The sequence below is a fragment of the Acomys russatus genome, chromosome 3, assembly GCF_903995435.1.
Source record: "Acomys russatus chromosome 3, mAcoRus1.1, whole genome shotgun sequence".
Classification (NCBI taxonomy): domain Eukaryota; kingdom Metazoa; phylum Chordata; class Mammalia; order Rodentia; family Muridae; genus Acomys; species Acomys russatus.
In genome coordinates this window covers 42,121,907-42,135,477 of record NC_067139.1, presented here as the reverse complement: position 1 = coordinate 42,135,477, position 13,571 = coordinate 42,121,907, and the positions used below count along the sequence as shown (strand labels likewise).

At 42.5% G+C, this 13,571-nt stretch overlaps 1 protein-coding gene across 1 annotated transcript in view; it reads left to right on the top strand.

Moving 5' to 3' along the window:
* Nucleotides 1-13,571, top strand: part of Tut7 (terminal uridylyl transferase 7) — a 55,869-nt gene that overhangs the window by 9,441 nt on the left and 32,857 nt on the right. The window contains exons 7-11 of the mRNA XM_051172823.1: nucleotides 3,101-3,152; nucleotides 4,006-4,075; nucleotides 5,058-5,184; nucleotides 6,232-6,351; nucleotides 12,519-12,671. Of these exons, the coding sequence (XP_051028780.1) occupies nucleotides 3,101-3,152; nucleotides 4,006-4,075; nucleotides 5,058-5,184; nucleotides 6,232-6,351; nucleotides 12,519-12,671 (522 nt within the window). The remainder of the gene's footprint in view (nucleotides 1-3,100; nucleotides 3,153-4,005; nucleotides 4,076-5,057; nucleotides 5,185-6,231; nucleotides 6,352-12,518; nucleotides 12,672-13,571) is intronic.

Below are 13,571 nucleotides of genomic sequence, written 5' to 3'. Positions count from 1 at the left end.
TGGGTGCTGGGATCTGAACTCGCGACCTCTGGAAGGGCAAGTGCTCAATTCCTGACCCCTGTCTTTATTTAAGCTGACTTTGTTGTTTGAGTGTTTGGGCACGTTTGTTGTGCATATTTTCAGTCAGGCGGGCAGATCTGTTTGGTCATAGACTGTTCAGGCAGTTGGTGATTTGGCTCCTTTTCAGAAGCACACAGATATTGGTATCCTTGTTTTTTCTGTTCCTCTCAAAATGGACATGGTAGCCACCTTCTTACCAGAGAGGTGGAGGCTCTCAGGGAGGTCAAGGCAAGTCTTTTTGATTGGAGAATGAATGCTCAGAATGTAATTGCTGATAAGCAAACATACTTTGCCATATGAGGCCCTCAGGATCATGTGGATTGTGAGGAAGTCAAGCCCTCCGCTGCCAGTGCATCACTGTGCTCCTTTCTGAGGACTTTTGAGCTCTGTCCAGGTGGGGCTGCTCTGATATCAGCCTGCTGTGGTTCCCACTGGCACAGGCTTTTCCAGGAGCATGCTTGAGACTTGTGCTGGCTGGTGGCAAAAAGTAGGAATTCTTTTGAATGTGACTAAATGTAACTAGATTTTGATCTTTACAGTGTGTCAGTGACAGATCTCCCTGAGAGTTTTCATTTTTATATTTTCTGTCTGTGGCTTCAGCTTCAGAATTTTATTTTTTTACTTTACAAATTTTCATGCTTATTTTGCAACAGATCTTTCCTACTTACATGTAATGCTGGTTTTATAAGCATATGAATCCCATGAGGATTCTCTGTGTCTGTCAGTGTCTGTGAATTTGGGAAGTTTAAATTCTCTTTGTAAAATCAACTTTCCTATAACAGCAAAGGAAGGCAGATGTTCAAATAGTGTATAAGTATTCATGACCTGGGAACCTAATTAGCTTCCAAGTTGCCCTTTTACATAGCAATAGATGATGATGATGGTGATGATGATGGTGATGGTGGGCCAGAAAGATGGCTCAGTGGATAAAAGTGCTTGTCCCCAAGCCTGATGACTTAAATTCAGTCCCTGGGTGTCATAAACTGTCCACTGTCCATATATACACCCACACACATACACACAATGAGTAAATGTAATTTAAAAAATAATTACAGTTTTAAAAACAACCACACCTAACCTCAAATGATGGAATGCACCTGTAATCCCACTTCTAGAGAGCTGGAGGCAAGAAGAACAGCACTTTAAGACTAGCGTCAGACAAAGCAAGCTTGGGGGCAAGCACGAAATGAGGGAGTCCCCTACCTCTTCCCCTCCCCCGCCCACACACAGTCACTCTTACACACACACCGGCTACATAAGCCCAAAGATACAAATGAGTCAGAACTTTAAAACCAGTAGAAAGTTAGATCACCCATTTACCTGCTCTGCTTTCCACAGTTGTGTTTACAGTGAGGTTATGCTCAGTTTAGTTATTTGTTCTAAACATAAACTCTGAGACCAGTCATGGTGTCACATGCCTTTGATCCTAGAAGCAGGTAGGTCCCTCTAAGTTTGAGACCAGCCTGGTCTACATAGTGAAGTTCCAGGTCAGGCAGGACTACATAGTGAGAAATTGTCTTTTAAACAAAAACCACCAGGTTCTGAGGTTACATTCCTTGATGGTCTTGTTCATAGCCTCTTAATCCTTGATTCTATAGCTGCCTGGTTAGGTAGGTAACCCATAGATTTTGCTGCTTTTTAAATCACTTAGTGTGTGTGTGTATGTGTAGTGTGTGTGTGTGTGTGTGTGTGTGTGTGTGTGTGTGTGTGTTCATGTGGGTGCAGGTGTACCTTCAAAGGCCAAATGCCTTTGATTCTCCCCAGAAGCTGGAGTTACAGTTGCCCATTTTGGGCTCTGGAAACTAAACTCAGGTCCTCTGGGAGAGCAGTACATGCTCTTAACAGCTGAGCCATCTCCAGCCCCAATCTTAATATTCTTTTAAATTTCAAATTCATATAAGTGACTTAACAGTAAATCTAAATCCATAGCAGTTATTTTGATCTAGTGTCATTCATGTAGCAGATTTTCACTAAGCCCCTGCTGTATGTAGGCACTATGCTAGGTTGTAAAGAGCAAGCTAGGCCTGGCTCTCTACTGGCACTTATAAGTTATCTCCTCCACTGTCATTTATAGTGACAGCTATGCAGAGAGCCAAGGCTGAGACAAGCTCTGGCCATAGACTTAGATTCCTCAAAGAGGGCGCATTTCCACAGGGGTCTGCTTAGAATGTAGAGACCTGGGCCAGTTGTACAGGCTCTTGATGGCTGTATAGTAAGAATTTGACTTTGACCTAACAACAGAATGCTACCAGTAAGAATTTTAGGACCCTTGAATTGGGAGGGTAGCTCGTCCCTGTAATGGTAGTTTTTGGGAGGCAGTGGTAGGAAGAGTACTGTGATTTGGGGGCCAGCCTGGGCTGTAGAACAAGACCATGTATCAGAAAACAAAAAGGTTAGAGTGATGGCTCAATAGTTAAGTGTGCTTTCTGCTTTTCCAGAGGACCTGAGTTTGGCTTCCAGCTTTCACATCAAGTAATTTACAACCTCCTGTAACTCCTATTCTGGGGTTTTTGACCCCTCTTCTGATGTCATTGGGGGGACACACACACACACACACACACACACACACACACACACACACACACACACACACAAATAAATCTGTAAGTAAAAACACTTCAAACCAACAACAAAAGAAACATTTAAGAATCCACTGTAGAAATTTAAAGGATTTTGGTCCAATGGGGAACAGAGTTTTGAGAAAGGCAATGTTGAAGCTGCGCTTTGCTACAGTGTTTCATAGTGAGAGGAACACTGCTGCAATATAACCTCTTTCAACCCCTACTGAGACAGCTAAGGGGAACCACCTCATCAAGAACCAGTTTGTAGACAGTTACTTTGTAGTGAGCGGTTTGCCTGCGCTCGCACCCTCAGTGTTCTTTGTCCGCCTTACATAGGCTAATGACTACTTTCTTCACCTGTAGCAATGTGCATTTCTTATTTGGAAAACAATTTGGGGGACTTCAGACTGTATTATACTATACCAGGAAAACAAAAGTGCTTAGGGATTATTTCATGTATTCATTCATTTATTTCCTAGATGTCTCAGCCAGATGTCCTCTTACTTGTTCAAGAATGTTTAAAGAACAGTGGTAAGGCCAAATTCTTCCACATTTTGCTTCTGATTTTGTCTTCTGTCTATAAATTTTATATCTTACTACCAAAATGAAAATAGAAGCTTCACTTTTTAAAATTACTTACAGGTAAAATCCAAAGCAAAAATAAAAGTAAATACCCTTGAAGTATTAGAGTCTAGCCGACGCTCTTTAGACCTCCACTAAGACAGCCATTAGTGTGACATATTCAGGACTAATGTGCCCTGGACTATGGTTGAAAAATACAAAATATGTGATGTTTACTCCTGGGAGTAAGTTCATGGAATGGCTTAAATCAGTGTTATAAGCAGTAAATAAGTGTGACCCGCCCTGATTAATGAACTCAAAGACAGTTGTTTCCAAGTGGGCTCATCAGTTGTCTTGTCCAGTACACTGGAGCAAGCCCTTGGGGTTATGGCTTTTTTTCAGTAGCTAGGCCTCACCAAATTGCCCCTTCCCTTGAGTTAGGCATTCTTGTTCTTTCTCTTGGTATAAGAAACATGTAAACATTCATCCTGTTTCAGTCAATACATATTTTGACACCATCATTTAGCAGCTTTTGCACTGGTTTGTCTGTAGTCTCCTGTGCACATTTCTAGTTATGTTGTCCACATAGCTCTTACGTGCTGCGTCAGTACTGTGGTCATTCCTGACCAGACACTCGCTTTGAAAGAGTAGGACTTCGCCTGTGGTGGTTTGGTCCTTGGACACAGTGTTCTCTCCTTCTAAGTCACCTGAGGGCTGATTGTGGTAGTGGCCTCTCAGACCCACACTGCACTTAGGCTTCCCTGGGTCTTTTCAGAGAGGTTTTTTTATTAACCTGTTTGATTGTTTTTTCCTCTTTCCTTAGACTCCTTTATTGATGTTGATGCTGATTTCCATGCCCGGGTGCCTGTGGTGGTCTGCAGAGATAAGCAAAGGTCTCCAAGTCTTTAAGATACTATTTTATGATTTATTTTGTGGGGGTGAGGGGATTTTGAGATAAGGTCTAACTGTACAGGCCAGAATGGCCTTGGGTTTACCATCTAACCCAGTCTGGCCTTCAGCTTGTGACAGTGTGCCTGCTGCTGGGCTGGGATCGCAGGCTGCACCACCATGCGCAGTTTTCAAATTGCCAAAGCCACATGTACTTTGTTAAATCTCAGAGTCTTAACTGGCAGAATTGTAAAGTCCTTATCTGGTCACCACTTGTACTTTTTACTGACCATTTTCATTTTATAAAGACGAGGAAAATAAAGTATTAGAGGTATCTTAACACATTTCAACTAGACTAAAAACAGCCTGACAGAACAGTTGCTTCCTGTAAGCACCTTCTTTGCCATTGTCTCCTGAGTATTTGTGGCATCTGAAATAGTGGTCAGTGTGGCCCCACCTGGGCAACTCTTTTCCTTAGGAAAGCACTGCCGCAACAACCAGAGCTTTGTAGGCTGTGCTGACTCTATGAACCCTTAGGATGACCAGAGTAGGCCTTTGATACTATTTTTGTATTCTTGTACTCTTTCCAAAATATTTTTAATATTTGGAACACACTCAAAAATAGCTCCCATATTTTTTTTCTAGTTTCAGGGCTGGAATGATGCTCAGAGGTGAAGAGCACCTGCTGCTCTTTCAGAGGAGCTGAGTTTGGTTCCCAGCACCTGAGTCTCCAGTTCCAGGGGTCAGACACCCACTTCTGACCTTCTAGGAACCATGCATGTACATGGTATACAACATACATTCAGGCAAAGCAGTCACACATAAATAAATATTTTTAAAAATCTAATATCTTATGTGAAGATGCTCATGAGTTTAAGCTCTTTCTGTCTAGGTTTTATCCTTGGTATAAACTTGATGTAGAGGACCAATCCCTATTTAACAACCTTTTTTCTCTTTCTCCTCCCATCCTTCCCCTTCCCCCACTAGTGGTCTTCTTTGTAAAGTAAGTGCAGGAAATGAAAATGCTTGTCTGACCACAAAGCACCTAACGGCTCTTGGAAAACTAGAGCCAAGGCTGGTTCCTCTGGTGATTGCGTTTAGATACTGGGCAAAGGTAGGGTTGCGTCGTCGTCATCGTCGTTGTTGTTGTTGTTGTTGTTGCTCTTCTTTTTTTTCTTCTTCTTCTTCTTCTTCTTTGTCTTCTTCTGCGGGTTGTTTGCGGGTATTTGTCTGTTCATTGTCTGCTTGGATTTTGTTGGGTTTATTTTGTTTTGTTTTGTTTTGGCAGCCCTGCTGGCCTGGAACTTACTAGCAGACTGCAGCTATCTTCCTGCCTCTGCCTCCTGAGTGCTGAGATGGCAGATGTGTGCCACCATGCCCTGTTTCAGATACCTTTTTATAGGCATCAAAAGAGTGGGTGTCAGAATACTGGACTAGAAACCTTAATGTACACAGAAGAAAAGCTCAGAATTCCTATTTCAGTGTGACATTCATTATTCCTCAGAAGACAAAATGAATTATAATGCTTATTAAAAATCAAATTTGGGTCAAGGCTTGTAGAGTATGACCCAAGAAGTTCTAATTTCTTTGTGAAGGCTTTTCTGAGGCATGGCAGTGTCTGAGATAAGGCTTCTTACACTATTTTCAGTAACATATGCAGAGACTCCAGAAAGACAGAAAGTGTTGTGGTTGTCTCACAGTTCCATAGTGTTCTAGATAAGTTGTTGTGTTGCACTGTCAGGACAAGCAGTCTCAAGTGAAGATCACTCCATGAGGGTAAAATTGGCAACTGGCCAGGTATTGCACACATGGGTAATCCCAGCCCCGAGGAGGCTGAGACAAGAAGCTCAGGCTCAAGGACAGTCTGAGTGACTACATACCAAGACCTTGTCTCAGCAACATAGCTACAAGAACAAAACATCAGTTAAAAGCAAAAGATTTCATAAGCTTAAGTTTCCACTGAGTCAGGTACAGCTATACTACCTCTTGGAGCTGGATAAACAGGATTCCCTGGTTTTAACTTGGTGAATTTGAAAAAACTTCCAGGAGCTGGGGGTATAGCTCAGTGTCAGAGGGTTTACTAGTACAAGTAAGGCTGTGGCTTTAGCATCTGGCAGCCCCAAACTAGTGTTATTATTAATGTGACTTTGGTTTTCTGTAGCTTTGTAGCATTGACCGCCCTGAAGAAGGAGGCCTGCCGCCATATGTGTTTGCTCTGATGGCTGTTTTTTTCCTCCAGCAAAGAAAAGAACCGCTCTTGCCAGTTTATCTAGGATCATGGGTATGACGCTTTCTGCTTATAATTATTTTATTAAATTCCTTATGCAAATATCTAAACACTTTACCTGACCTGAAATACCTAATTCTGCCAATGAGATCTAATTATTTGGGCTGGAGAGATGGCTCAGCTGTTAAATGCTAGGCTCACAACCAAATATATAAGAAATGTAATTATTTTACCCTAATTTCATTACTGAAATATTAGTGTTTGATTACAATATGTTACCTTGTATGCTGCATAGGGACAATACTATTTTTAAAGAATAACTAATCTTAGTTTTGAAACAACTCTGGGGTGAGTTTGAATTTCTCGTTGAGCTTGGTTTTCTGATTTGATACTTATTTAGCATCTCTATGTCTTATTTTTATCATTGTTGATTTGTTTTTGAGAGTGAGTTGCACTGTTGCCCATGCTTCCCCAAGTACCTGGGTTCAGCACATCCTCTTGTCTCCGACTTCCATAGCACTTTGTATGGAAGTCTGCTTTGTATCCCTGCTTTCCTTGTATCCTATAAAACCAAAAGCAGCAGAGACGGATGATCGCCGGCACCATGAGATGCAGAGCTTTGCAGTCACTCCTTCAGTGGTATTTTAAGTTACCTTTATGGCAATCACCTTTAGCAATAGAACACTTTTGTCTGACCTGAGGATACACATCTGTTATCTAGCTCTACAGGAGGCTGAGGCAGGAGGACCACAAGGTCAAAGCTTATCTGGGCTAAAGTGAGTTCAAAACCAGTTACTGCAGGCAACCTAACTAGATCCTGTCTTAAAAAATAGTTTGAAAAAATAAAATGGTGAGGCTGAGGATGTGGTTGAAATGTTGAGCACTTGCCTAATGAATCCCTATGTTTACGCACTGAAAATGGGAACTGAACTGAGGCATAAAGACCGTCTCCAAGCTACTTGTGATGGTATATACCTGTAACCCGAACACTCTGGAAGCTGAGGCAAGAGAATAGTGTATTCAGGGATAGCCTTGGCTATATAGCAGTACCCCCTCCCTCAAAAAAAAAAAAAGGTCTCTAAGTAGTTATTTCATGAAGAAGGTGTTACAGCCTGCTACTTGCTAACCAAATTAATTAATTGATAAAACAGACAAAACTGTCAGCATTTGTTAAAGCATAAAGGATCAAAACTTTTCACAAAATAAAACAATTCTTTATAGTACCTTGAATGCAATTTTTAAAAATGCTTAATATACAAAAAGCCAAGGAGCTTGGACCAAGGGCAGGTCCTGTGTAGTTGGCTTTTGGTGATCAACTTACAGAAACATGTGTTGTCTTGCCTGTAGCTTCATTCTGTGTTGTCTTGGCTCTGTTACTTTGGCCTTTAGTAGCCCTGTGTGTACATCATTGCAGTAGGAACACGGCATAAAAGACTGTTCACTCAGCATGGCCACAGCAGAGAGAGAGGTGTGGCGTGCTGTAGAGAGGCTTTGGTTGGTGATGTAAGCATGAGGGCCCAAGTCCAATCCCTACAACACACGTAAAAGCTAGCCATTGTGAAGTCCATTGGTAATCCATTGCTGGGTACACCAACACACGTGGGGCCCTGGAGCAATGTGGCCAGTCACATAGCCTAATTTGGTGGGTGTCAGACCAAATGATAGGATCTGTCTCCAAAATCAGTGTAGACACCTCCTGAGAAACACCTCCCATGCTTTCGCAAGCACACACAGGAAAGAGATGTCTGAAGTCCCAGGACCCCCTTAAATGTATTGTGTGCCTGCAGTGATCTCACTTCTTTTCACGGGTCTATACTTTCTAAATGTTTTACCACCTCCCAGACGCACCATGGATGCCAGCTAAGCCTTCAGCAGATGGGACTTTGGGGGACATATAAGTTGCAGACTATAACATTGACTCCAAAGTGACCCAGAGGTGAGAGCCATCAAAGACTTGAGCCCAGCATTGGTAACTTTGATGAAAGACGAGATGTAAAATAAAAGAGTTCAAGAGACAGAAAGTATATAGAGTAGCCTAACCTAGAACCAATGATAGCAATAATTATCTTAAATATGAGTGGTTGTCAGACACCCCTGATATAAAAGACTGATAGATGTGGGACACATTTGTAATCCCAGCAGTCAGAAGGCTGAAGAAAGAAGATTGACGGGTTCAGTCATTAAAAGCATTGGCTAACCTACAGCTTGCTGTGTAGAGCAGATTGACCTCAAACTCATGGAGATCCACCTGCCTCTGTCTCCTGAGTGCTGGGATTAAGGACATGGGCTACCACACCCAGCCAAAAGCCTCATTTCTACTAAGGAAGTTGAATTTGAAATAATAAGGCTTCAAGAAAAGGCAACTTCCTTCGTGTGACAGTAGAAATCTGTGGAAAACATTTACAGCTAACTTCTCACACTTTCTTTTTTTTTGACACATAAAAATGCCTTTATTTAAAGGTTCTGAAAGAAAACACATATATGTAGCTGGCGTGCAGGCTAATACCATCTTGATTGCTGGCAGCTGCATCAGCATTCAGCCTGGAACTGTCTTGGTGTGCACTGGCTGCAGGCGCCTGGCTAGCTTCTGCTTTTCCTTCTCATAAGGTGCTTCCCAGCCACCACCCATACCAACATACCTTAGCATGAGTGTCCTTAAACTCTCTATTACACCTAATAAAATTAGTACGCTGACAGAGCTTTTGGGAGGCCACCTTCAATTAAATTCATGATCACAAGAGTGGCTTTGTCATGCCTGGTCCCCTCCACAGGCAGCCAATTTGTTTTCTGCTATGATATCCTGACTTTTGTATTAGCTACTTTTCTATTGCTGTAATAAAATGCTATATCCTACTTTCAGCTTCTATTTCTATAAAATCCTATGACCAAAAGTAAGTTGAAGAAGGAAGGGTTTATTTTACCTTATAGCTTATAAGTCCATCACCCCGGGAACTAAAGCCAGGAACCTGGAGGGAGGAACAGGAGAAACGGCCATGGAGGAGTGCTGCTTACTGGCTTGTTCTCCATGGCTTTCTCTGCCTGCTTTCTTACATAGCACCAGGACCACCTTCCTGGGGACGGCACTGCCTCCAGTAGACAGACCTTCCTACAGCAGTCAGCAATCAAGAAAATGCACCACAGGCCAATATGGGGGGGGGGGGGAACATTTTCTCAGTTGAGGTTACCTTGTCTTAAAATAATTCTAGCTTGTGTCAAGTTGACATAAAACTAGCCAGGACATATCATGACAAAGGCAACTTCTAGAAGGAAAGGTTTATTTGGGACTTACAGTTCTAGAAGGATAGGAGTCCAGTCTATCACTATCATGGCAGGGAACATGACAGCAGCCAGGTGGGCCCGCAGGCATGGCACCAGAGCAGCAGCTAAGAACTCATATCTTGATCCAGAAGCAGAAGGCAATGAAACACTTCCTTCAACAAGGTCACACTTCCTAATCCTTTTCAAACAGCTCCACCAGTTGGGGACAGGTATTCAAGTGTCTGGGGCTTATGAACGTACTCAGACCACCACACCATGGCACACCTTAAGAAATTCTTTTAGCTCACGTGTATTGCATCTCATTTAAAACTTCTCTCAAGTGATGGAAACTTGAATTCTCATTTCTTCTTCTGTCAAATGGGAGAGCACGCCTACCTCAGAATTCTGAGAAATAAGTAAAGATGGATGCATGATGCACCTCCCACACTATCAAGGTTGTCTTTGGCCTTGGGTACTGCACAGAACATTGGCCAGGACACCCTGTGGACACAGAAGCCTTGTGCTTAGTAGTGGAATGCTGGGTGTTTCTACTCTGCTAGTAGAAGCAGAGGGTGTCCCCCAACCCACAATATGAATATTGGGCATGTTCAGAAAACCCTGGTCAATGCAGTAAGGAAAGAAGAGTTGAAGAAGCAAATGTTTGTGTTTGTGTGTGTGAGAGAGACACATTTTTAAACTAGAAAAAACTCCTAGAATTAAAAAAAAAAAAAAGACCAAAGCCAGGCATGGTGGCGTACGCTTGTAATGCCAGCACTCAGGAGGCAGAGGCAGGTATGGCCGTGAGTTTGAGATCAGCCTGGTCTACAAAGCGAGTCCAGGTCATCCAAGTCTACACAGAGAAACTCTGTCTCCAAAAACCAAAAACAAACAGAAAACAAGCAAACAAATGAGCAAATAAATAATAAAAATTTTAAAAGACCATAGAATACAAATTACATGCAAAAAATTAGTTGTGCTTTTACATGCTAGCATCAAGTAATTGAATAATTAGGTTTCAAAATTTTTACTGAGCCACTTGTGCAGTATGCCTGTAACACAAACACTCAGTCTTAGGCATTAGGATTGTGAGTTTAAAGCCATTTGGATAACATTATCTCATAACAACAAAAAAAATCCATTAACAGTACTGACCGAATAATTGTAACAGAAGACATGCCCAGTTTCCAACTGAGCATTAGAGGACATCACTGAGGGGCTTTTAAACATAAGCAGCCGGACGCATTGGCACAGACCTGCAAACCTGCTACTCTGAAGGTGCAGGCCTGAGGGTTACAAGTTCAGTGACAACCTGGGCCATATACTGAGTGCTGGCATATAGTGAGACCTTGTTTCATAAAATATGCATACATGTGTGAACTCATGCACACACACAAAATAAAACATAGGTACATAGGTATATTATGTCTTTGTGGGCTCAGTATTGTCATGTGGTCAGTTGGTTTTGATGAAAGTATCTAAGCAAATTTTTGAGGAAAAGAGAAGTCTTTTTAAAAAGTGCTAGGGAATATCCCTGAATATCCCTGGGGGAAAAACAAACATTAACCATTATACCCAGACTAACTCAGAATGGGTCAGAGACTGACACATGTAAACCAAAACTGGAATTCTCAGAAGTGAAATCTTCATAGATAACTAAAACTATAAGCTATATCATTTGAATTTTAAATGAATTACACTTTTTTTTTAAAAATTTTGGTTTTGGAGGCAGGGTTTCTCTGTGTAGCTTTGGCTGTCCTGGACTTGCTTTGTAGACCAAGCTGGCCTCGAACTCACAGAGATCCACCTGCCTCTGCCTCCTGAGTGCTGGGATTAAGGTGTGTGCCACCACACCTGGCTGAATTACGCTTTTTTAAGTTCTAAAATTTTTTTGCCATTCATTTGTATGTTGGTTTCCGGTTCTGTGAAGGGTCTCAGACTTGCCAGGCAAGCAAGTACTCTAGAGCTAAGCTGCGCCCCAGGATACTGAAGTTTTACTTTGCAGAGTCACTGTAGCTTTGACAAATCAGAACTCTGCCCTTTGCCCTAAAAATAGAATTCAATTACCAAATCTCAAAGTGGTTGGTGAGCTGTCTGTATTGTTTTATTACTCATTATTGTGTATGAGTGTGCACATGTGTGGGAATCAGAGGCCAGCCTTCAGGAGCCCCTGCTCTATTGCACCATGGGATCACATGCATGTCACTAGGCCCACAGAGCACCTTGGTATCACACGCGGGTCACCAGGCCCACACAGCACCTTGGGATCACACGCGGGTCACCAGGCCCACACAGCACCTTGGGATCACACGCGGATCACCAGGCCCATACAGCACCGTGGGATCACACGCATGTCACCAGGCCCACACAGCACCTTGGGATCACACACATGTCACCAGGCCCACACAGCACCTTGGGATCACACGCGGGTCACCAGGCCCACACAGCACCTTGGGATCACACGCGGGTCACCAGGCCCACACAGCACCTTGGGATCACACGCGGGTCACCAGGCCCACACAGCACCTTGGGATCACACGCGGGTCACCAGGCCCACACAGCACCTTGGGATCACACGTGGGTCACCAGGCCCACACAGCACCTTGGGATCACACGTGGGTCACCAGGCCCACACAGCAAGTACTTTGCCCACTGTCTTGCTATCCTCTTTTTCATATCTTCAGTGAAATACAGCATGTGTTGTTTTTATCCCTACCAACTTTTAAAAAAAAATTTTTTTTGGTTTTTTGAACCAGGCTTTCTCTGTGTATCCTTGGCTGTCCTAAATTCGTTCTGTAAACCAGGCTGCCCTTACACTCACAGAGCCCCACCTGCCTCTGCCTCTCAAATAATGGGATGAAAGGCCTGTATCACGACTGCTCGCCTCTACCAGCACTTTAATATTCTCTAGTTGTCATATAGTAGTTCATATTTTATAGTAAAATATGTCTGATTATTTTTTCTAGATTGAAGAATTCTCATTAAATAAATTAGGAAATTTCAGCCTTAAAGGTGTTGAGAAAGACTTTGTGATCTGGGAATACACGGATAACACCACAGGGGATACTAGCACGGCCAAAGAGGAGGCTCCAAAAGAGACTTCAGCAAAGAAGGGACAGGTCTGTTTTCTCCTTTTTAGTCATACCTTTGATTTTTCCTTTAGTCTTCTGTGTGGTGTGTTTGCATTGGATCTGTATCCTTGACTTTGTCTTCACTACCTGTTTGCTCTGTTTCCCTGGCTGACCTTGGAGCTTACTATGTAGCCTAGGGTGGTCTGGAACTCGTGGTGGTCTTCCAACCTTAGCCTCTGGAAGTCCTGGGATTGTGGGCATGAGCTGCCATCCTGCTGTATCTTAAGTGTTTTTGAGACGTAGTGCAAAGGAATGTGTCTCATTGCATACAGCATTTCTCTGTGTGACTATAATATGCTTTGATCTTGTCCATCCGTCTGTTACCCTTTCTTGGTCCACCAGTCCCCTATTCCTTTTCCTTGTCCCTGTCCCTTTATAAACTCCATTTTTTTAAAAACTGTCCTACCTTATTTTCATCTTCCATTCTCCATATGAGACAAAATATGAGATGCTCATATTTGTGAGACTGACCCATTTTAATGTGGTAATCTCTGGTTCTATATATTTTAATGCAAGCAACATAATTTCCATTTTATGGACAAATAAGACTTCATTTTATATACAGAGACCATATTTTCTTCATTCATGTGCCTAGGCTGATTTCACAGCATGGCCAAGTACTGCATTGGTAAACATGGTCTGAAGATCTCCTGTAGTAGGCTGACTTTTGAATGTAGGGCATATGGTGTCCAATTTATTTCTTAAGGAGCTCACATACTGATGTGCCTGCTCATGACTGTTTCCCTTTCTATTCAGCCTTTTGAATAAACAAGTAATGAAAAGGGCTGAAAAATCAATATCATTAGTCCACTTACTTGTTTGGCTTCCTCCTTGTGCAGAGGCCTTTTAAAGATATTGAGTGGAGTCCTTTGATGTAAGGTGACTGTA